General features: G+C 40.0%; 1 protein-coding gene across 1 annotated transcript in view; it reads right to left on the reverse strand.

The window, feature by feature from the left end:
- Positions 1–314: 314 nt before the first annotated feature.
- cntn3a.2 (contactin 3a, tandem duplicate 2) overlaps positions 315–25173 on the reverse strand; it is a 123451-nt gene continuing 98592 nt past the window's right edge. The window contains exons 9-23 of the mRNA XM_080899718.1: positions 24375–24511; positions 23231–23360; positions 22608–22758; positions 22195–22322; positions 20752–20921; positions 19277–19394; positions 13417–13575; positions 8346–8495; positions 8172–8242; positions 7299–7533; positions 6709–6818; positions 5096–5282; positions 2072–2184; positions 1776–1944; positions 315–918 (exon numbers count right to left, since the gene is read on the reverse strand). Coding sequence (XP_080755844.1) covers positions 821–918; positions 1776–1944; positions 2072–2184; positions 5096–5282; positions 6709–6818; positions 7299–7533; positions 8172–8242; positions 8346–8495; positions 13417–13575; positions 19277–19394; positions 20752–20921; positions 22195–22322; positions 22608–22758; positions 23231–23360; positions 24375–24511 — 2126 coding nt within the window. The 3' untranslated portion in view covers positions 315–820. The remainder of the gene's footprint in view (positions 919–1775; positions 1945–2071; positions 2185–5095; positions 5283–6708; positions 6819–7298; positions 7534–8171; positions 8243–8345; positions 8496–13416; positions 13576–19276; positions 19395–20751; positions 20922–22194; positions 22323–22607; positions 22759–23230; positions 23361–24374; positions 24512–25173) is intronic.

The following is a 25173-nucleotide window of genomic DNA, read 5'->3' on the forward strand; positions in this document are numbered from 1 at the left end:
AGCAAAGTCAAATCCATCATTCGGCAGGCTATAACTATAACTAGCGTGAGGCATTAAAATTTTTAGGAGCTTTCATGGTACATTCAGCTCCGCACAATCAAAAGATAAAAGGTAAATGGAGGACAACGGCACTATGAGGTGTTTTATGAGTTTCATCTGGGACACAACCGACTTTTAAAGGATCACGTAAAGATGGAGATGGCTGCAGTATGTTCTGAAACGCTAAGTACCACTAACCAGTGTCTATAAGTGACGCCGATACAAGAATCTCCAAGGCACGGGCACAGGTGAATGAACATGTCTCTACTTTCTGATTTTGGAGAGGAGAACTGAAAACTCAGAAATACAAGGAAACAAACAAACAATCATAAACTTCTCTGCAGGGCTTTCTGCAAGGTTCACTGAGACCTTCGTGATAAGAAAAGTGAGGAATAAAATGTTGAGGAAAGCATGTAGCTATCTTAGCAATAACAACGAGAAGGCTGCAACTACTTTGGCACATGAATGGAAGTAAGGCATCTGTATCATTCTAGAGTCAAAAAAGAGTAGAAATGGAGCATTGTTCCCAACCAGCAAAAATGTCAAAACAGACTTATGTAAGAAAAAAAAAAGCAAGCGTTTACTGTTAATTAAGTGTCTGACAGCACACTCTTCTCTTGTGCTGCTGCATACTTGCAAAATAACACTGGGAGAAAAATATGCGGTACCTTAAAAAAATGCAAGAAAAGAAAAAACCTTGACCACTTTCACAAATTAAAGAAAACAAAACAAAACAAGAGCCAATAGTGAATGCTGAAAAACAGAGCAGAGTCTGTTTGTGTCACAACGATGACCTGAATGAGGATATTGCGATGGTGAGGAACAGGGAGAGGGGGGAGATCTCCACACTCCAGGCTCTGGAGCCACGGGCGCTCATACCTGGGAAACAAGAAAAACAAGGTAAAAGCACCGTGGCTGACATCCGTCTGAAACACACATTTCTAACCCAAAGTTTCAATTCTCTGCTCTGTCAGCTGCTGAGAATAACACGCTTAGGTTGTCAAAACATAAAATATGCATGCTGACGTTTCATGGGGTTACTTAAAATGTGGTGCAAACTCATTTGTGTGCTGGCTTTTAAGTGCATGGGTAAAAAAATGTATTAGAGGAAGTGAGTGTAAAGGACCCAGAACACTGATGCAGTTTGCTTCAATCGCTGCTTTCTCACTACATAATATACTTGATAAAAATGACTCTGCCAGACAGCGCGTTTCCTGCTCCTCCGGGAATGATGAGCCCATTTAACAAAAAAACCCATGTTGAATTCTACCTCTTTCTGTTTTCAGGGATACGACACAAAAGTTCAACAATGCAAAGTAGCATTTAGGGCAGGGGAATAGCCCCCGCTGGAGTCCCACAGGACACCAATAGCATCTAGCCAAAGCGAGTCTGTGACAGAGATGGATTGTGTTGCATATTTCAGCAAACTATAAGCGCAGAAGAGCGCAGGGGAGGTGGGATGGGGCCTTGACTAAGGGTGGGTCAGGGGAGGACAAAATGTCCCTGTCAGATTTACAGTGTTAAGTGACTTTATTTACAAAAATGGGCAAAAAAGAAAGAAAAAGGTCCCAGTGAATTCATATGTCAAATTTTGGCATTTGTCTATGTTCCTCTGGAGTATGAGAGCAGCATATTTTAAAGGGAAGGGCACGAGGAAAACTCAAATTATTCTTCCAGCCTTCCGTTTTTGACCATTTAACCACTGCAACTTCACAAAACATGAACACCGAGCTTACTTAGCTGGTGGATTCGTATGGGATCTGATGCCGGCCCTAATCCTCCTTCACTCAGTGTCTGCACAAAGATGATGTACTCCTCATCGTCCTCAGGGAGGGTCAGCTCTGCTGTTGCATTGACCGTTGTGAGTGTGATTACCTCTTTGTGTCGCTGCCTATGGTATGACAGCTGAAAGGGGAACACAAACAAGGTTGCAAATATGTTTTCTAACACCATAACAACTTCAAATGCATAAGCTTCGTGGTTACCTAGTGTACCAAGTTCCCGTGAAAGCAACTGAGAAAGTAAAACTCACTTGATAGCCCAAAACTTCTGATTCTGATTCCATTGCCACCACAGGTTCCCAGTAAACAGACAGCTGAGAGCCCATTAGGTTCCATCCCACATTCATTGGCGGCTGGGAAGGTGCTGCGTGATATAAAAATTATTAACAATTTTATATCACTGCAGAAACATTAGTGTCACATTGGTGTATAATCCCAATTTCAAAAATTTGGGACACTGTGTAAAATATAAATAAAAACCAATAGTGTATTCACAATAAAACAAGGAAAACAACAGATAATTAAACTGAGACATTTTAATATTTCATAAAATATAATAGCTCATTTTGAATTTGATGGCAACAACACATCACATCAAAGTTGGGAAAGTAAGTGATATTAAAAAGAAACTAATAAACAGGTTTATGAGCAACAGGTCAGTGACATGACCGGGTATAAAAGGAGCATTTTAAAGAGGCGGAGCTCCTCTAAAGTAAAGATGGACAGAGGTTCATTGATCTGGGAAAAAAGTGTGTCTGCAAATTGTGGAACAATTTCAGAATGATGTTTGTCAAATTGTTAGGACTTTGAAAATCTCATCATCTGCAGTACATGATGTCATGAAAGATTCGGGGAATCTGAAGAAATCTCTGTGCGCAAAGGATAAGGACAAAAATCAACGCTGCATGCACGTGATCTTCGTGCCCTCAGGCAACGCTGCACTAAAATCAGGCATGATTTAGTCATGGAAATCACAGCATGGGCTCAGGAACACTTCCAGAAATTGTCTGTGAGCACAGTTTGCTGTGCAGGTTAAAGCTTTATCGTGCAAAGAAGCTGTATGTGAACACGATCCAGAAGCATCTTCCCTGGAAAACTGTTCTGTGGTGAGACAAATTGAAACCCGAAAATCTTTCTGCAAAACACGGACACTACGTCCCCAGATTAAAAAGGAGAAGCATGATCAGTGATGGTATGGAGCTGTGTTTAGTGCCCATCTAGTACAACCGGAAATGAAATATGCGACAAACAAGACCCAGAAGTGTTGAGCACCACGAATCTTATATCAGACAAGAATAGGACAACATCAGTCCAGCAGCTTCTCTCCTCAGCTCCCAAAAAATTTATGGACTGCTGTTAAAAGAAGACTGGATGCTACACAGTAGTAAACATGGCCCTGTTACAACTTTTTTGAGACTTATTTCTGCTTCAAAATGAGCTAATATTTTTTCAGTTTAAACTTTTGAAATGACTTCTATGTTCTGCTTTGTACTAAATATGAGTTTATTGGAATTAGCTAACCATTGCATTCTGCTTTTATTTGCATTTTACACAGCACCCCAACTTGGTGAGATTGAACAAGAAAGATTTTATTTCACTTAAAGGATAACACAACTTTAAAAAGATTGAATTAAATACTATTATTATATGACACTAATCTTTGCCCAGTTTGGAAGTACAAATAAAGTGTGGATAAAAGCAGAATGGAACCCGTTCACTTTAAGGTGATTTGCTTTGCAGCTTCAAAATCATTTTGACGCTACACTGATCTGTTAAATGGCAGGTGGCATCTGTTTAATCCCCACTCCCCGACTACATTGCCCATTTTGGCAGTTAGTAAATTCAGTGAGAGGGTAACACCTCCTGGGAAATGCAAGTTGCCAAGGATAATAAAGGCAAAGCCCTGCAGATTGTGACTACTGAGGACACAAGGCCCTCGTCAGGGGACTGACAGATCAAGGTCCGGTTGCACAGAGTCAAGTGGAAGCAGTGTGCTTGGAAGCAGAAAAGATATAAGCGGGTCAGGCTGATGACTAAGCTAAAGGCTAACAAAACCATGTTGGCTATTCCTTCGGGGGGTTTTTGGAGGCAACTTTTGCTCACAGGGCATTAAATCAGACCTGCTTCAGCTCTTGTACAAAGCAAACTAATGGTGTATAAAACAGCTTTATTCGGGTTAAGCACGCTAATCTGCCTCCTGCTGCTGACTTGAAATTGTCGGCATTGAGATGAAGACTCTGTGTTTGTTACATGAACTGTTGCTAGTCTGTGTTCCAGCACGTCTCTAACCACTGCTCAACAAATCTTCATACTCCGCTTTAAATTGAAACTACTATGTCAAATGTGGTAAATGAGATGACTTAATGTTTTTGAATAATATGCGATCATTATGAACTTAATGTGTTTTTAAAGGTTCGCAACAGGGAAACGTTTGCTACTTCATCTCCTTTTAAGAAGACTTTGCAAGCATTTGGGAATAAAGGGAGGCGGCAGTCCTAAGAAAGATATATTTTTTATATTTTTTGCATTAAATAGAAATCAACTGCTCGACAGCTCTGCGCCTCGATTATTTGCTATGTGATAAAATATGCCATCAACCTGGGAGGCACCACATATTAAAATTAGTCTATGTGGCTAAATCTGGAATATTTACATGATGAATTTAAGTGCTCATAGAGAAGTACAAGCTACTCACGCTATGTACGTGGACATGCATTTTTTGCATGCAGTGAAGAACCATGTCTATTTTGAATGCAGTGATACCCGAGGGCCTGCAGAGCATGGTGCTATCCAAACTGGTTTTCAGCCCTCTTCCCCTGCACACAAAGATTTCTCTGGGTTCTCTTAATCTTTTAATATTTTGTCCTGTCGATGATAAAATCCCCAAAGGCTTTACAATTTTACACAGAGTGATAAAACCCTCCCTATCTTTACATCCTCTCTGGGACTTTCCTTTTATATTTTTTTGATCTAACTTTTTTGGCATGTGTTCCTGTGAAAAAGACCATATTTTTTCACAACAATACAATCTCTCAGATTTAGCCTATTATATTTGCATAGTTATCCTTTACATGCATTCTGTTTTTGTAACGCTGCACTGCGTTACTGGACTTGGATGCAGACACGTTTCAACACATGCTAGATTTCCCCAGCATTATTGGAAAAGCTAAGAATAGACTTCAATTAAACCACTAACTGTTTCCACCTCTGAATTCTAAGCAGTGTAGTCACAAAAATCAAACCCTTGAGCAGCAGTATTGTGTGCCGCAACTTACGTGGCTTTTTTGTGGTGACATTGATTGCAGGGAGGAATGGGCTAGTGCCTGCTGTATTGAAGGCGCTGACTGTTAGGAAATACTGTGTATTTCCTGCCAAGCCACTCACTGTGGCCGAGGTTTGGTTCCAAGGCACTCTAACTTTCCCCATGGTCTCTGGTTTAGTGTCATCTTCCCAGTAAGCCACCTATTTTCAGAAAGAGAGCACGTCATTCGGGATAGAAGGCTCTGGATTGGAGCAAAATGTGTACATCTATTCTTTATGTGCTTTCTAGCCCATGTGGCATAAAAGGATGCTTGCAAATACGCTACATTTGATGTCTTGAAAGAACTGTGGAATTTTAAATAAAAGGCTTTGATTGTATTCTCTGAAGAAAGATCACGGTTTTCTTTTACCTTTCCAGCTGGATATTTGATATCTCACATTACAAATCCTTACAGCTCCTAGAAATGGTTTAAAATGTACATACATTCGAACATAGATGAATGATTAGTCTCCTCGCTGATTAATTAACATATATTAATTGCCAAAAAATAATAAAAATATTCAGTGTAAAAGTGTTTTTCCAACAAACACCAAAAAGAGAAAAGCAGCAAATACTCCCAAGTGTGGAGCAGGGAACTATAAAGCCTCTGTACTTAATGACTGAAACTATTCATTGATATTAAATTGCCAATCAATTCTTTTGATTGTTGCTTGACTATCTAATTGTTTCAACAATACCTCATGGCTTTGTAATGTGGCAATATTTTTTTCTTTAATGGAAAGCTGCCTGATTAAAAATGGCTTTTAAACAGTTATGCTACAGATCGAGTGCCAGCAAAATGTATTTAAAATAAACGTAAGAGATTTTTGTTATTATCCAAACCATTAGCCTGGAAATAAATGATCCCAAATGAAATCCTTTTTAAGCAGTCATTCACTTTTCCGTCATCATTATTCAGTGTCTAATATCATAGAAGCAGCTCAGATATAAACAGCAACAAACAAAAAAAAAAGAGTAAAAAAAGAAATCTACTTTCGCAGATGGAGTTATGGAAACAACTTTGACTTTATTGAGCAAAAGAATAACAACATCTTTCATTAAAGCCCTTTGATCATCCTGATTATTCCATCAGAGGTATGTGGACGAGGCAATCAGGGTGTCCTAGTTTTTAAAGGTAAGAAGGGATGAAATCAGCAGTTCCTGGTTTGAAGTGTAACAGTTTAATGTTTTACTCAGAGGAAAGTAAAAACACATCACATCTAGACCCGTGTTGCTGCTGTGCTCCATGCATTTCCAGTGTAGCATTTCCCAGTGCCGTGACACAAGGCCCAATATTGCTATCATGATATCCCATGAATGACAGCAACATGAAAAGGCATGTGGCCAGGCAATTTTCTTTTGTTCTCTTGAAAACGCTCTGACATGTTTTCCTGTTGTGTTGCCACAAAGAGCTGTATAATTTTGGCAATAACAGTCGGCCAAGTGAAACAGCCATTTCCATGGCGACGCAGAGTTTGGAAGTGATGGTTTTGAGGTACAACAGGGGTTGATGGTGAGCATTTGAATCGTGTTGCTTGTGAGAATGTGTGTGTGATTTCTATTTCCATTTAAAAGAGTAAAATGTACCTCATAGCCCAGAACCCTTTCAGGGATGAAGGAGAGAGCCTGCCAATTCACCTCAATCTCAGAGGCTGAGACACTTCTGGCCCTAACTCCCGCTGGCTTCTCACTTGGCTCTGAAAACAGACAACGGGAGACTGAGCTGTGCCGCCGTCTTCCAAAAGCACAGAAACGAGCAGAACAAATCTCTTCAATTTTTACATTTATAACTGTGCGCATTCTTTTGATCTCTACTCAGATGAATCATCACACACAGGTGCTGCTGGTAAATTGACTAACACTACACTACACACAGAGACACCCCCCCCCACCCCACACCCTTCAGCATACTGAGAGGTAGCACAGATCTAAATGCCAACCAGTTTTTACTGTGGCGCAGCATTTTAATACAGCGGTGATATTTGAAGGCAATCTGCTGGTTCGTACATATATGTGTTCCCATGATTTTGTACCTCGTCCATATAAAGATATTTCTGCAGATTTATTTTTCTGCGTGTGTTTTTATCTACCGAGCAGTTTTAATCCAATCCGATAAAAAAACAAAAAAATCTACTTTGGGGGCTTTGCTCAGATTCCACTCACGTCCACCCTTTTACCTGTCTCCGCAGAGTAGATGGTGACCACGGGGCTGAAGGGACCCTGTCCTTTGCTGTTGTAAGTGCCAACCTTAACGTGAAACGGAGAGAAGGGCGCGATGCTGTCGTTGCGGTACACGTAGCGCGACGCGCCAGGGGCGGAGGTGGCCACGTGAGTCCAGCTAGCTTCTCCGAAGGCGCGGAAAGCGATGATGTAACCAAAGCTCTCACCATTCTGTAGTTCTTCGGGAACAGGCTGAGAGTGAAACACAAAACTATAGTGATATTAAAACATATACAAACCACTCACGTTCACACCACCGCCGGGCTCACGCAGTCACCACCGTCTCTCATAATGTCAAAAAAAGTGCATGACCCACAAATTGCTTTTGCAACCCACCTGATGAAATAAAAGGAGCAGTAAAAATGCCATTTTAAAAACCTGCGCTCATTACCGAGCATCCGTGCAGCTTTTAAAATGAAAAGTTATTCTGTATATAATGAAATGGGAAATCTCCAATGATGAGATAACACAGAAAGTAATGACTTGTACAATGCCAGCACTGTTATTCTTCCATTCGACTCCTTACTGCTATATTTGAGCATTGTAGATTAGTCTGAACAGTAATTCATCACAGATCCGAGACTCACAAATGAGAATATCTGTCAGATTTACTTCTCTGTTGTATACGCTGCTGCTGCCTTACATGCAAGCAATTTGAGAAATTACAGCAACGACAGACTCCCATTGACCCCAAATTTATGACACCCACAAGCAAAACAGAGCAGGTGCTTTGGTTTAGCGAGGAATATTTAGAACCTCGTTTAAGATGAAAACGACACTGACTCCGGGCACTTTGAATAACAGACTAGAGCATAAGACTGATGATTTACCTCCCACGTGATAACCAGTTCATATCTGCTTCCACCACCTCCACCCACATCACCTGGCACTGCATCTGGAACTACAAAACACAGACCATGATCACATTTCAGTATAAAAACACATATATATAAAGCCGCATAAAGGCAAGTTATAGCACAAAAAGGGAAATCAATACGCAGTACCTGCATCCTCTGTCCTGGTCTTCACGGACACTGGGCTGGGTTCTCCGACACCAACGCTGTTTTTTGCCAGTACCCGAAAGTCATATTCAACCCAGGCATTGAGGTCCACCACGGTGGCTGTCAGTGTGTTCCCATCGATTATCTCCGGGACTAAGAATAAAAGAAAACATTGCAGACGGAAGGTCTTTGCAAGAGCCTACATGTATACAAGTGAACAGCTACAACTAAAGCAAGAGAACAATTATGCACACATACACTGTTTAAGCAGCGTAGCCTGGTCAATAAAGTGTTGAATGCAAGCTGGTTTTGAGTCATGACTGTAGAAGGTGGCTGGAGGATAGCGGATTTCGGACAAAGGACAGTAAATGGTTTAACTGTCAGCCCTGCTGTGCACAGCGGCGTCTTCCTTGATAGTAACACTGAGGGATCCAATGAAATGCCAATAAAAAACCTACAGCCATTGGCTTGAAACGTGCAATGACATTTGTTCGCTACTTCGGTACAGCACAAACAGCTACAGTGAAAAAGCTGACTCGTTGTGGTGTTCTCAAATGTCCATCTATCCATTCATTCTCTTCGTCTTATCCTTGTCAGGGGTCTGGAGCCTATCTGAGCTACGCTAGGGCGAGAGGCGGGGTACATTCTGGACAGGTCGCCAGCCTGACGCAGCTTCTCAGCAAACAGCTGCCAATGTACACCTCCAGCACATACAGGCCAATGTTAGATATCATAAGTGATTTCTCAGTTGTGTTGATCTCCAGTGTTTTCTCTCCTTTCAGCTTTGCTTTGCTCTCAGCTAATTCCGGAGGGAAACATCTAAGCTTTTTAGATGTGATTTTTTTCCCCCACCGAATTAACCAAGCAGTTGTTTTTTTGTGAAATGCAGCCTTTACACCGTTTTTACTTAAAATACAGGACTGTTTTAGCCATAATGAGATTGGATAAAACCAATAACAGGGAAGCAAAACAGGTGCAGTCCAGAAAACCAGAACAAGCTCTGTAGTGCTCAGAAAGTTCTGTGATCAGCATTTGACTTTGTCAATTCATCATGCCCCTTTTTTGTTACAAACAGTTGCAGGATTGGTAAAAATTTGATTACAGGAATTTTACCGTGAAGCAACTCCTACTTTCTCATTTAGGTCAAACTTTTCTATATAAAATCTGTACAATATACTTTTAAGTTAAACTCAATTGTCTCAAAAAAAGCCTCACACATGCGACGATCCCCTATGAGCAAGCACTAGTTGACAGTGGGAAGGAAGAACTGCCTTTTAACAGGAAGAAACCTCCAGCCGACCCAGGCGCAGGAAGGGCCGGCCATCTGCCATGACTGGTAAAAATCTGCCTTTATGCTCACCCCAGCTGATTTATTGTCATTATAACTGTTATTATTTATACTGTTTATTATTATAAGCCTTACCCTTTTTAAGTAAACTAATAAAAACAACTGCAGTATATGCATTCAACCTTTTCTAGACACCTGGACCCAGATCATTAAGAATGCAGAAAAAGCCTGGTATTTGCCTTTTTCATATAAACTCACATTTATAAGAGACGAATAAAAAATGACAGCATGTGCACCTATGTTTAAGTTTTCCCACATAAGTACAATGTAAAATGTTTCATTTAATGGATTAATGAAATTTACTTGATTGCAATGCATTGAGTTTATACCTTAATGATTAATTACTTGAATGAATAAACCTTTCGTTTTGTGCATCTCAGTTGCATTTTAATCAAAATTATTGCTTCATGTCTACTGAGGGTGAAAAACATTTTTTGAGTGTTACATTTTGAAAACCTTAGGAAAAAGCTGCAGCTGTGCGTAATGACTGTCTGTCTTTCTCCAAACTCCTCTTGCCTCTGGTCCTTTTCTTTCTTTGTTTATTTTCTGCTAGGGTTCTTTTACTCTGAACTTAACAGAGTTGATAGCTTCAGTTCTTTTTTCCCATTCAGTGGGTTTGATTCTGTTTGTATTTCCAAAGCTGAGGGTACCAAATAAAACACATTCCCTTTTCTCCACTTCTCAGATGAGTGTCTCAGTTTCACATTCAGTGAAATTGCTTGTTTGCTGTTTTGTTTCTTTGCTATGTCCAATAACTTCTGGTGGAAATGGCAATTTTATATGCAAATGATGTTTTCATCCATTCATGGCTGTGGATGGGAGTAGAAATTAGGCTTGTGTAGATGCTTCAGGACCAAGCTGTGACAAAAACAGACTTGACTTGAAAAGATGAAAAGGACGCTGGTGTTGACTTAGCATGAGTACACAGAAGGTCATCGAAGTGGCTAAAATGAAAAAGTAATAATGAAAAAAAATATGGAGCCACCAAAACAAGCCTCATCTCTTTATATATTTCCTAAGTAGCCAGATTTTCTTGTCATTTTTAAAGTGGCCTTGAACAACAGTTCCCCAGGATTTCAAAGTTCTCCACTGGACACTGACAGATTTTTCACTCTTTTTTAGTTCAGACCTTGCACCTGATCATATATATGTTTTTTTGTTTGTTAAGACACTTATCACTAGCATAAAAAGCCACCTAAATCAGGGGATGAACCAGTGTTCTACAGACAAATTGGAAATTTTTTATCGTTAGATAGTTTGTTACCAACAAACTGTCATAAGAACACATAAGTTGTTCTCATTTCTTTAGTTGAATCTCCAAAAAATGCCAAAGATAACAGTTTGACAGGCATCAAATCATATTTTTTGCAGCAACAAGGTGATTCCCAAAGTGCTATTAGCTGAAAACTTGACATATCTCAACGTGGTGTGCAGTGTCCTTAAAAGGACAGGTGGAAGACAGAAGAAGTGACAGGCCTAAGAAACTATCTACAGCAGACGAACAGTATCTGAAAATCATGCCCTTAAGAAATAGGAAAAAAAATCCACCAGCTGATAGACCTGAGAGATGCATTCTGCCCTCAGCTGATCCATCTGATTAGTCCAGATGATTTTGTTTTGTACCAGTAAATAGTTGGTTTTCAAACACATGAAGGTCTCTGTGTGGTGTTTGAAAGTCTTATTTCTAGAGAAAGAACTAGTGACCTAAGTGACTGTGTGATAGTAATAGTATAATAGTAATTGTTTAAAATAATATTTGCAGGTATTTGATTCATTGAGATATTATTCTTATTGTATCTCTTATATTTCTACTGTTCAGCACTTTGGTCAGCCTTGTGTGTTTTTAAAGTGCTATATAAATAAACTATGATGATGATGATGATATCAGGTTGCAGCAAAGCTGGTGCCAATCCCTGCACAGATCACTGGTACATCAACAACAGTTCACACTCTTACGTGATCTAATACTTATTTGTCTTTCCTGAACAAGTTTGCTCCTAAACTTAACTCCATTCTTGGAGTGTGAATCTTAATCTGCATCTGCTCAGCTCTGTTGAGAATCATTAAAGCAGTGGTTGGGACTTCTAGTCAGTAAATCAATCAATCAGTTAAAACAGATTATTATGGACTTCAAAATCTTATATGGGTTTCTTATGTACCTATTTTCAGTGATATCAACTTTAACAGCAGGAAACTAACCAGGTATATAATTCTTCCTTTCTCTATATTTGACAACAGCATAATAAAACTGGAAATTTTGTTTTTGGTGTGCCACCCCAATATTTTTAATGGCTCCCATATGGCCACTCCTATGAAAAAAATCTGGAGGCGTCCCTACAGGTATTATTGAGACTCTGCAGGTCCAAATTTGACATTTTAGGTTCAAATTGTCATCGATGGGTAAGAAGGAGGTCAACAGTGAGTGTCTATAGCCATCTGCAAAACACAGCAGACGCTCTGTCACGGTTTGGGGCTTTATTTTAGCCAGTGGGGTTGGCGATCTTGTCAAAAATTAATTGAATTATGAACAGAGAAAAGTAAAATTTTGAGTCACCATGTAATACCACTTGGAAAGCTGATTGGCTTTTTGCAGTTGCCATTGCAGGAAAAATCATACCTGGATTGAAAAACACACAATGAAACAATATCATTTATGGACTGGTCTCCTCAGAACCCCAACAGTGAAGCAAGTGTGGGATCATCTAAAGGTATCTAACATGCAAAGAAGAGCTTTGAATGTCCTTCAAGAAGCCGGAAGAGCTATTCCTGGAGACTACTTAAAGAAATGACAAGAAGGTTTGCCTATGAGAGGCGATCATACCAGATATCAACTTTTAAGCTCATTAGAGTTGTACAAACTGTTTTATTGTCACGGTTCTGGGTTGTTCTGACCCAGCTTTTTGAGTTCTTGTGTTTTTATATTATGGTTTATGTTTTGAGTCCTTTGTTGTACTGTGTTTGTTATTTCCCCAGGTTTCAGTTATGGTTATCATAGTTTATTTCTTAGGTTTTGTAATATGGCTTCCCTGTGTTCCATGTTGTGTCTACTGTGCCTTTCTGTACCATGTTTCAGGTTCCTATGTTCTGTCTCCCCAGTTGCTGTTAAGTTTACATGTCTAGAGTTCAGTCAGTGTGTTTCCTGTTTTACTTTGAAGGTCCGTGTCTCATGTCAGTGTTTCTAGTTTTGCTTCCCTTGTCTCGTCCAGCCTGATTACTCCCAGCTGTGCTCTCCTTCTGTGTCTCATTCCCTCGTTATCCCTCAGTATATTTAAGCCCTGTGTCTTTGTCAGTGTTGTAGTCTTCCTCATGGCTGTATTTTTGTCATCCATGTCCCTGTTTAGTTTTGTTATAGTTTTTGTGCCATGCTGCAATAAAGCAGCTTTTTGGGTTTAATTCCTGTGTGGTGAGTTTTGCGTTTGGGTCCTTCTCCTGCCTGCAAACAGCCGAAATATGACACTTATATTTTATGTTTCCAATTTTCTCAACAACATATGAAAGAATCAGTGATCGCTCAACACTTTTGCACAGTACAGCAGCAAGAAGGACCTTTCACTGTCTTGAGTAAGAACATGAATCTCTACCCTTTTTTCTAGCTGACCCCATACACTGACCCACCTGCCAACTGGGGAAGAGAAATAACAGCATTTCCCTGTGGACATCTGTGAATTATCTGAATAATATCTCATGTGCTATAAGATGAAAATTTATCGTCAAGTACTGCGTCACCTGTGTTAACCCTCTGCCAGCCCACAGTGAAGGGAGTTCGGGTTTGAATGAGGTAATTGGTGATGGGGCTGCCGTTGTCTCTGCCGGGGCTCCACGCTAGCTGGGCTGTACTGTCTGTCACCTCCTCCACCGTCACTGAGTCTGGAGGGCTGGGAGGGCCTGGCTCAATCACAAGAACAGATATTGTGAGGTATTCGCACATGCAGAGGCACAGACGACGCTACAGAATAGTATACTCGCACGTTTTGCAAGGAAAACATGACATTTAGTGGCATATAAAGGAAAAGCACACACACACATGCGTCGGCCAAAATGATATCGCTATATAGCCTTCATATCTTTCAATCAACATCAGCGAGAGAACATTCTGAAAAAAGCTTTCAGCTGAGAAGATGTAATGCCCTTCACAAAGTATTAAAAGTTAATTCAAGATTTATTCTCCAATATTCACCCAACTTGTAATCCTTCCCTTTCCCCGTAATCCTCCCGGTAATTGATCGATGAAACAGCAGACCTAAGTGGATGCAGGGAGTCAAATTAAAAGGTAAAAGTTGAAAAAGGGGCCTCACAGCCCCAAGGAAACAGAGTTTTATCATTTATTTTTATTATCCCACCAATTAAGCGGTGTGATGTTTTACTTTAGTTTCATCTGCGGGTTCCTATTCTAATGAAGGTGTCAGCTCATCAGAAATAATAGACCACTAGAGAGCTGTGAGATAGACCGCAGAATAATAACGCCCCTTGCTCTTCTCGCACTCCCTACCAGCTCTGAAGTGGTTTCTAATCTGAAGCAAAATATACTAATTATTAAAGTGTAGCATGATTATTTTAGTAAACAATCAATTGTCTGGAAGCACAAATCCTTTTGTTTTCATATCTCCTGCAGCATGTATGTATATGTCTATGTATGCATGCAAGGATATATTGGATTAAGCTGAGCAAGTAACTGCTGAGCGACATCCTTTTGTTTACTGAAGCCTTGGACGTTACTGCCCTCATACATTTGGCCTTAAAACCGTGGCTTTAGAGATATTGATCTCTGTAAAACTCATTAGTGGCTATTGATGAAAAAAAAAGCAACTTTAATACACTGGCCTCATTAATACATATTAATAGGACACACAATCAAAGATCAATTCCTTATCCTCTTAATTACATTTCATTGGCTGAGGCAAGAGGCTGTCAGTGTCTCGAGGGTGTTCAAATAATCTGTTATTAATATGGACAGACTATCTGAGCTTTCATTGTGAACTTGTCTGAGGGAAAATTAATAACCGGCTGTATTTACTGACACTGGCGATATTATTCCGATCTCAACCAAATATTTCCCAAATTCTCAAAATGTGCTGCAACACGTGCCAGAACTAAACAAGAGCATATCATAAGCGGGTCGAAATACCAGTGTGAAAACACATCGTTCTGAAGTGTTACATTGACTGTCATGAGTTGTATTTCCCTAAAAACTATCTCTCGGGATAATGATGATGATGGTGGTGGTGCAGCTGTCAAACAAGCACAAGTGTTCCCCAAGTGGTTCGAATGCTAATGACTGTGATATTATCCTTATATTGTGACCTTCTCCAGAGCCACCATCACCACCCAGTGGAGTGTTTGTGAGGCATCTAAAACGGGTTTTTTTTCCACACCCATTGTGAAAAACAAGAACCCAGATGATCACTCAAAGAGTCTTTGTGTCAGGAGCGATTATCATTGACCTTCAGCGCTGTGAGAGGAAAGGAGCGAAACCCCATTGTAAATAACACCCTGCAAAATTATCGAGCTGACTAATATACATGATTGTAACAATATGTTTGATGCCAGTAACGCCAACGATCACTGTTACCACGATCGTAAACGTGCTGCTGCAGAATCCCGGTGAAAGGAGACGTCTTGCTGTTGTTTGTCTTAACATTAAAATAGATTTTTCTTTTTTTTTTTAAGAACATGCAAATGCAGCCACTGGGGGAAGCTGGCTGTGCTTTCATGTTTCCTCACCTTCCTCTTAAATTATACAGCCACGCAGAATGGTTTGATCTTATTTGTCAAGGTTTTGAGCTATTTATCTCTAACATTTCGGCACCCTTCGCAAAAGAAAGGGGAGTGAATTTAAATTGGAAGAAAAAACTCTTTAAAAAAACATAAAAACTAAACCAAACAGCAGATTCAGTCTTTGCTTTAAATATTGCTCACAACATGGGACAGTGTCTTTAGACAAATTAGTTCAATTAAAATCAGGGACAGACAAGGACAATTTCTCTGGGAAGATGAGAGGTGGCAGACAGTGCATTTAGTTGTGAATTTTATTTAAATAATGAGGTTCTTATTCTTTAATTGCCTCTTTGAATGATTAAAAAAAGAAAAGAACTGTGCTACATTTCAAATGTAATGCGAAATAATCTTTTTTATAAGTTCAATAAGGGAGCCTCTGCTCCTCCTTACTGATTTGGACTATTACTACTATTTTTTTTGTCACTTTCATTTTCCCACGCTGTCAAACTCAGCTCTTTCTCAATTTCAACTCACTACTTTTGCCCAATTAGCCCGGAGACACTGTTCTCACTCTGCCTGTCAGCAGCCTGTCTATCACAAATGCTTCTTCCATTTCCACAAGTTGTCCAGGGTATCTTAACTGAACTCATCTGATTACTCTGCTCCACCATCATCAGGGTTTAGTCCTGTCACTATCTTCTACTTTCATCTGAGCCTCCGCTCTAAAGTTCTTATTAGATTTGATCAAACTGTAAATACTTACACCTGTGAGCTACATTTCCTTTCCTTCCAAATGACCTCTTTTCATTTAATAACACGTAGCTACAAGCTACAACAGTTTGAAGACAAACACCTAAACTGCAGGACATCCAGAAAGGCATGTTATCCTATATTTCCCCCCAAAAAACAAAGACTAGAAAAAATCTCAAGTACTAGCATAGACATGTATTATGATACTCTATCGATACAGGGACACTAAATATCAATATTTTATTACATAAATCTGAATATTCTGTGAATACTATATACAAAAGGGCTAATTTCATGCACTAAAATCTTGAGTTAGTCATGCTTACATCTAAAAATTAACAAAAGCAGCCGCCAGCTGTTTGTTTTGAATTTTCTTCACATTCTGGGACTGATTTCAGCTTCCGGTGACTAAATGGTTGCACAGAGCAATGTTGCACACTCACTACACATTTTGATTGCAAAGTGATTGCACAGGTTGCCTGATAGGAGGTAACCTTTCTGCAAACAGTGTCACAATCTGGCGAGGGCAGACTGTATGAATTGAGAAAAGGACCCAAAACGCAGACTCCAAGGAACAGGGAACAGAACTTGAAATGTTAACAAAAGGCGAGCCGTTTAATATGGCTGGTAGAAAAGGTACAAACAAAGGGCAAGGCAAACTGAAGCAAAATTAACACAAACCTAAACTGGGGAATCTAAACAAACAATAAGAAAAACCTAGACAAGAAACTTGGAAGCATGGCATGGCATCGGAAACATGGCGTGGACAACAGACGACCTGACAATCACACACTGAAAACAGAGGACTTAAATACACAGGAGGTGATTAGGGGAAGTGGAGACACATGAGGAAACAGCTGACTAGGATAAACATAATGATGCACAGGCAAGAGTAAAACTAACCGCATGAGCACAGAACACAAGACCCCTTTTCAAAATAAAACAGGAAACATGCAGACTTAGACACGACAACCAGAACTTGACAACGTAAGACACAGACATGAAAAGCATGAAGAGCAGGGGAGATTTAACATGGTTGGAAACGGAGGGGGAAATAATAAGAACTAGAAACACTTAGGCATGATAATACAAACTTGATAACATAGGACACGCAGCATGAAACACGAAGGGTGAGGGGACGCTTAAATACAGGGGAAGAAAACACAAGGAGTCTAATAACCAAATGAACTTAGATAATCTAATGAACAAAATAAACTCAAACTTAAAACGCTGGGTCAAAAGACCCAGGACCATGACAAACAGTTGTAGTCTGATTTGGAGTGACTGCAATCACTCTCAGAAAGAATGTCGAAGGTTTGCAATTAATTGCTGTCTTATTGGTAACATGTTGCCATCAGTCTGAATGAGTCTCTGTCAAAGAGTTGAATGTTGTACTTTGATTGGTATGCTTGATCTAATTTTGCCTTAAAAAAACAAACAAAAACAAAATCAAAATTGCAGCGTGATAACTTTATCTTCTTGGAAAAACAGATATTGACAAAGTTTAACTTTGAGGACATCATTTGCAGTTCAAAAAGATGTTGATAACTCACAATATATGTTATTGCAATGCTCATACTGCAATAATAATATTTGATTGTGCCATGAGATATCTGGTGAGTCTTACCTGTATGAAATACACTGTTTTTGGAAAATGAAAATGAATTTAATGCCCCATGTTACCATGAAAATGACTTCAAATACATCTACTTTATATGCAAACCGCTGTTTACACGTTGGTGCTTTGATAGTAAAACTGTCATTAATCCATTTTTCTGTCAAGCAACTGTTTTTTATTTGTTAGTTTTGATATTTTTCTTAAATTGACTATTTTATCATCACTGCATTGCTGCTTTCACCCATGTAAAAGGTGCATTTGAAAACCGGCTCTTATCTGTTGGTTTCTACTCCACGTGTTGCGTTAATATTTTGTATTTTGGGATGTCAACGTTTGCTTGCTGAATGGTTTATGTGGTGTTTTCCACCCAGAATTTGAAGCTATTCGATCCAAACTTTGAGACATCTGTGACAGCCGCCACGAGCAGGAAGTGTAAATAATGCACAATCTTGAGTCACACTCCTGTCTCCTGTCTCCAGTCAGGAGGCCAATCCATTTCCCTGGACTTGATATTGCTCCAGCTGGATAAACAGCATTACTTCCTATTTTTCTTTGTCCGCAGTCATTCGTAAAGAAATGCTTATTAAGAAGAGCTTCTGCGCCTCAAGTTAAATAGCAACTTGTTATCCTTGCAAGATAAAGCTATGGATTCAACCTTTTCAAATCCTGACACTAAAATCATCCCTCACCTCATCTGACATTTAGCATATTTGGGTGGTGTCAATTTGCTGGGCTATTTGGTGTATTGATTCCACCCCGAAACATCCCTCCTCCAATTCCACGAGCAACACAAACACACCCCTCCCTGAAATAAATAACAAAAGTTATTTTGTTCTGCCAAATGTAGCTCTCGACAATAATGTCTCTCAGGAGCTATACATACTGCATGAGTGAGCGCAGACAGGCATGTAAGCATTCTGCTGTCAAGTACACTGCAACAATATTGAAAACTGGTCATTAAAAGACAGGGAGAGAGAGAAAAAGGAACACATCCTAAAAAATGTATGGCTCGTACTCTTAGAATTTCACACAGTTTTGTGAAGTTTTCTTCCAAAAACATCTCTGAGCGCCAGAGAAAAGGAAAGCGCCTTCCTCTGTTTGATGTAATGAAGCGCCTTGTAGTAGAAATAAACACTCTGATGATATCCAGGGTGATTCTGATGAGAATATGGACACTTTGGTTGCACTGCAATCTCAATCTAAAACAAACCTATTTGAGTTTAAAAACCCTATCGAAAACTGCACGCCTCAAAAGATTTTTTATTTTAATTCTCAGCAAAGCATAGCGATGTAATCTCTCTGAAATCTCTTTAACACTGCTCTGCTCAGTAACACTTAAAGACTACTGACTTCTTTTTACTGAGGCTGCATCCATCATCCACTTTACGTTGAGTCTACTTTTTTTAATTTCTCTCTCTCCCTTTTTTTTTTACCCATTAAACATCCCTGGCTGTAAGCCCTATTTTAATTGGTAACTGCAGAGCAGAGACGAGCTTTTCTTACCTTTCACAATCAATACAGCCACGGCTGATAGACTCTCCACGTCCGTGTCCACCACACAGATGTATTTGCCAGCATGGTAAAGCTGAATGTTCCTGATCATAAGATCTCCTGCTGTTCTCTATCGAAGGAGGAAAGAGAGCTTTATGTAGCATGAAAGATAATGGACCTCGTGACAGCTTATTAAAAAAGGTAGCAAAGCATATATAAAGACACAGTAAATAGCAGCTCTAAAAACCGTTTGCATATCCTTTAGTTACAGTACTTAGCTTGGAAATTGCTGAGGAAAAGTGGCTGCACAGTGTTTCTGGGAGAAATTCTGTGTATATACAGTATCAGGTCACAAACAGCTGTTCAACATGAGCTCGAATGGAAAAGAAAAAGGCCAAAATTCACAAAAACAACAGAGAGTAAATTGAGTTTTTGTGTCTGACAAGGTCTCGACTGCTTTACCCGCCTTTTGCAGAGGTCAGTGCTGTGACCTTCAAGACCTGTTGCAAGCAACTACATAAATAAGCTTTTACTACTGAGTACAGCAGGCAGCTTTTGCTCATTTGGAGAAGAAAACAAAAAAAAGAAAAGAAAAGGCTCTCATCTAAGAGGACACCCGTAAGCAGAAAATGGTAAATTAGTGGTGAAATCGTTCTCTTGGCTTTGGCAGGAAAACGTGGCAGCACAGCCAATGTGGTTTAATTATGGAAATTAAATTCCCTGAAGCAGCAAAGTTAAGTTGATAATCTCTTTGGACTGGGGACATTTGAGCATTTCTGGGGAAGGAGTCTCTTTTCAGATAAGAACATTGTCAGTCAAACGCATACACACACACACCCAAGAAGAATGGTTAATCTCAAAGGGTGCGAGGATGTTCTCAAAGTGTTTTGTCGTTTGGGTCTCTGCCATGCTTTGATTCCTTTACAAGGCACCTCTAATAATACGTATTCCTTCCCGTTATGAAGAGGCTGTGCAGCAGGCCATGTCAAAGCAGAATTTGAAGAGACCAGCCAACGTATTAAAAAATAGATGACTTCAGAAGACTGAGCAAGAGTAAGAGAAGTGTGCTCAAATAGAAGACAACCTGTCACAATGGCTGAGCAACTAGCGCATTACCTACATGATGATTTCTATGTAGGAAGTGTATTTTGACACGACGGCTGCCATGTTTCCATTCACAAGAATACAATTAGAAGCTAAGAGGTCTTAAATGATCTAATAACGCTTCATGCCAAAGACTTTTCCCCAGCCTTCTTTGCCACCAGAGAGAAATTTAAAATAGCAAAAGAAAAAGGATGGTATAACAGCAAGTGCAGCAAAACTTGCCATGCTCTATCTCTCCAAGAAATACCAGGGTGTCAAACCACAAGCTGTCTCTTTAAACTAATGGCAGGGATGAAGTGAAGCAAGATGGGGAGAGGTGCCAAGTGCCCATTCGCACATAAGAAAAAACAAAAACAAAAAAACTACGGCTGTGGGTCACTCACCCCACCCACAAATTCAAAGTGACCGTCTCCCTTGGCGATGAGCTGTCCATTGAAGGCCCAGGAGAAAGAAACATCAAGGACGGGATCGCTGGTGACCTGGCAGGGTAACACAATGCTCTCGCCCACAATGATCTCTGTGTCCACTGGCCCCTGGATGATTCTGGTTGGATCTACCCAGGAAAAATAAAAACGTGAGAGCCAGCCATTTCTAAAGGGGAGGGTGGCAATCTTATGTGAGACATGAGACATTTCACTTCCAGCAGATGAGCAGCCCTTTTGTTGATTTTCAGGAAATAGGAGCAGAGTAGTGACACAACACTTCCCGAGACACAAAAATCATGCTCCGCAATACAGTGAGTCACAGGCAGAGCAGTCTGTGTATATAAAGGAAGGTCTCATGAAAAACTCAGTCAAATAATGTGTGATAACATGCAGCCTTGCCACCACTAAAATGGCTCACATAATCTTCAGAAATCCTGATAGCAATTACAATACACCATGGATCAGATAAAACTTCATGTAATGAGCTGCTCTGCACAACCAGTACAACAACGAAAAAACATAAAAAATGAAGAGCGCTGCTTTAAAGTCTGCTATAGCAATCATTTGGCCTCCTGTGCTTCAAAAAGTCAAGATAATGAACGGCAGGAATCAAATCAAGAAGATACAACACAAAGCAAGTGGATTTGTACTCTCATATCTTACCTTGGAGAAGCTGTCAAGGGATAAAAAAAGCGTCCCCTCAGTTCTCAAGCTACTAATAATCAATGTGTGGGTCATGGCTCTGTGCCTCCGAATGCTTTACGGCTGTGAAAAAATACTCTGGTAATTTCAAAAAAAATAACTGGCCTTGGCAGTTACAGCGGCAGACAATATCATTCAGCACATTAATAAAAACCAATAACAAACTCACAGAACATTCAACTCCAATGAAAAAAACAACAACACGCTCAACAATAACAGCATCTGTAACACCACCTCACTAATGTGCTCACCGCTTCCACTCAGGGCACTTTCATTTATTGCACTAAATTGGTTGCCTCAACTGCTTTGAGGAAAACAATGATCGAGTGTTTCGTCAAACGCCTTCCAAGCGCATTACTGCAGCCGCTGCAAAATGCGTCCGGACAAAACGACTCAATAATGCACGCGTAAAGTTTTTTTGTTTTTATTACATCCCTTCAAATAAAAACAAAACAATCAAATGATTATCTGAAATATTTAGTCTACTTAATCGCAAGACTAGAGACCTTACAAAGTATAGACACACACCTCAGCACAAAACCTCAAAGTTTATTTATTACTTTTTTTAAATTTAACTACAAGTTATTGACTCGGGTCCTTGCAGTACGCTAGCTCTCGTGTGTTAATCCATAGTGTGCATAAAATTCTGCTTACTAAGTGGAGCGCACAAACAATCTGCTATTTAACAGGAGAGCTTACCGGTAACAAGGAGCCTTCCAGTTGTACTTGACATGCCAAATCTATTCCTAGCAAAGCACGTATAGCTGCCTGCATCAGACTTGCTCACGTTGGCAAGCCTCAGCGTTCCATCTGGGGACAGTGTGATCCTATAGGAGTACACAAACAGTGAGAGCAGTTTACAATCCGACTGCCAAGAACAAAGACTCATTTTACCATCAGATAAACACCGACTTCTGGATTTTTCAGCATTCTACATAATGGACATCTTCCAGTTAGGCAGCATGTGTGTGTGTGTGGTGAATATTGATTAGACCAAAGATGGCTAAAGAGGAGTGTAGCTGGGATAGATAACTGGCTTATATACGGAAAAAAACAAGCCTATAAAACTGTGTACATTGACTTTTTCAGAATAACGTTAACCCTGTTACTACCTGTCATTTGTGTGGATTGGCAGGTTGCCTTTCTTCCATAAAATGCTAGCGATGGGATAGGCCTGGGGTTTACATTCTAAAGTCACTGTAGTTCCTGTCTTGGCTTTGAGCAAAGCTCTGAGGAGGTTCCCTGTGAAGTCTGGAGGAGAAGCTGGTGGGAAACAGCAAACTGGCGTTAGTGCAAGACTGCAGCAAATCTCACTGAGCATTTCAAGCACCAGTTTTCAAATCTTACAGTAATTGAAACACATCGTTTTTTAAAACTGACGAATCAAACCGGCATAAAAATCGACGCTGTAACGGTGTTTTTTAGCCAGTTTTATGTATTAATAAAAGAAGAAGCAGAAAATATTGTTATAACTTTTAATTGGTTTTGCAGTAAAAGTTCATGTTTACTATTCAGCTATGAGTTTGGCATCTATTACACCATCTTCATCCCCACATCAAAGTAAAGGGGGAAAAATATATATATATCTAAATGTGTCTGACCCCACAAAAACATCCACATTGACCCCATTATCTGCTAATCCAGACAACCTTTAAGAATGACAGAAAGATGACCTTTAAGATCCTTTTGGCAACAAAGATTTGAGGATTTAGAAGAGAGATAAATGCCATCCTACCTAAAACCATTAGTTCAGCAGCAAGATATATGACACCGTGTTTATTCTCGGCCACACACTGGTACATGCCAGCGTCAGACAGGGTCAGCGCAGACACTGACAGGACTCCGTCCTCCACATGGATCCTGTCCTGTGAAGAAAAGGTTGAAAGAAAGCAATTATTCTCCTTACACTTACAGGTTGCTTTTGCTTTCTGCGGCGCGCTCTGGCAAGTGCTGGATTTGTTTAGAGGTGCTGTCAATGGACGCGGATCAAATCAGGATGCTGTTGCAAAATAATTTATCGCTATGAGCACAAAGCACAATTTTGTTTTCTAAGTATGGAACATTCATTTTTTTTTCCCTATCCTGTGCACTTTTGGTCCAGTCTATGCAATATTTGAGCTTTTTGTATTATATCTGCACTTTTTAATTTATTTTCTCAGTATTAACCATATACAGTACAGCACCTACTAGTGTTTTTTTTAATCATTAGCTATATTCTGTACTATAAATATGAAACAAATTAGATAAAAATGCAACTTTCATGGTGAAAATCATATTCTGAATCGTACAACAGTAAAAACAATAAACCTCAAATAAAAGAAGGATATTTAAACATTAGTTTTGAACAATATCAGGATGGTTATTGCTACAGTATAATGCATGTAAGAGGTAAGAAATTAAGTGTCAGAGGCATATCGAGGTCAGCCAAATTTAAAAATCTCAAAATATGCAAGACCACATGTATTTCTCTGGTGGTCTAGAGTTAGGTGTAGTGCTATATACAGTATATTTCACAGAAGATTAAACCCATTGTCCCTCAATATGAAGGAGCTTAAACATGCACCATGAATAATGAAAAACAAGCACTGACTCCATTCAGATAAAATAGAGCAATCTCTCGGGAGCCGTGCACATCCACTTTCTAAGACTCTGTAATCTGCCAAGGTAAAGCAGAATACGAGACAGTTACATCCATGTCTCATCACTGGCACACCTTAGTAAGATGTTTACCCTCTCCTCTCATCGCACTCTGAATTACACTCGGGAAAACAAGGTGTGTTTTATGCCAGGCTCTCGGAAATGAAAGGAAGAGCTGAAGCTGAAGATTAAGTCTTTAAAATGAAACACTTGTAGGTGGCAGACGACAGCCGGTAATTTACCTCTGAGAGGAGCTGTTGGCCGTTCTTCAGCCACGTGTAGGAGGGTTTGGGCCTGCCGTTGGCTCGACACTCCCAGTAAAGTCTCTCCTCAATGGCTAGAGCCGTGTCTTTCATTGTCTGGACCCACTGAGGCTTTGCTGAGGACACAGAATTATCCTCGAGTGAATTATCTGACAAGAACCAGAGGGCAGATTTCGAGGAAGGAGCATTATCGTATTAAATAAGCTGCATCTAAATAAGTTCAAAGGAAAGCGTGTGCAGATTGGCAGCCCAAATTAAGGGGGGGGGGGGGTCGTCAATGGGTTTTCCTTTAAGAGGCTAGAGGAGAGAAAATTTAATTCAGTCTATCAGTTACATCTCTTAAATGTGTCAGCAGCCCGAGGCAACCCAAAGATTAACATTAAAACCCCGAACCACAAAGGAAGAAGCTCTCATGACCGGCGAACAGCACCCGATACCAGCACTCACCCCCCCAAACTGTCACCTTAATTCTGCGTATAATAAATGTCAGGTCCTGCTTGTTTCCCATCCAGCACACAACCCCCCCTAAGTCTCTCATATATTTACAGCTTTCAGGAAATTTCATGGGTTTCATGAGTGCAATGCTCATAATAAGCACAGCTCACTTCGGTGGCACTGTACATACTGTCACTTCCAATTTCACAAGTGTCATTTTTCCCTCTTTCACAGATTCACAGGAAAACACAGCGGCTGAAGCAAGCCAAGAACCCAAAATGTAATAGCTGCAGTGAAACGCTTAAAATGCAGGAAGAAGGCAGAGATTTGTGTGTGCATTAAA

Source organism: Rhamphochromis sp. 'chilingali', assembly GCF_963969265.1.
Source record: "Rhamphochromis sp. 'chilingali' genome assembly, chromosome: 12".
NCBI classification, from domain to species: Eukaryota; Metazoa; Chordata; class Actinopteri; order Cichliformes; family Cichlidae; genus Rhamphochromis; species Rhamphochromis sp. 'chilingali'.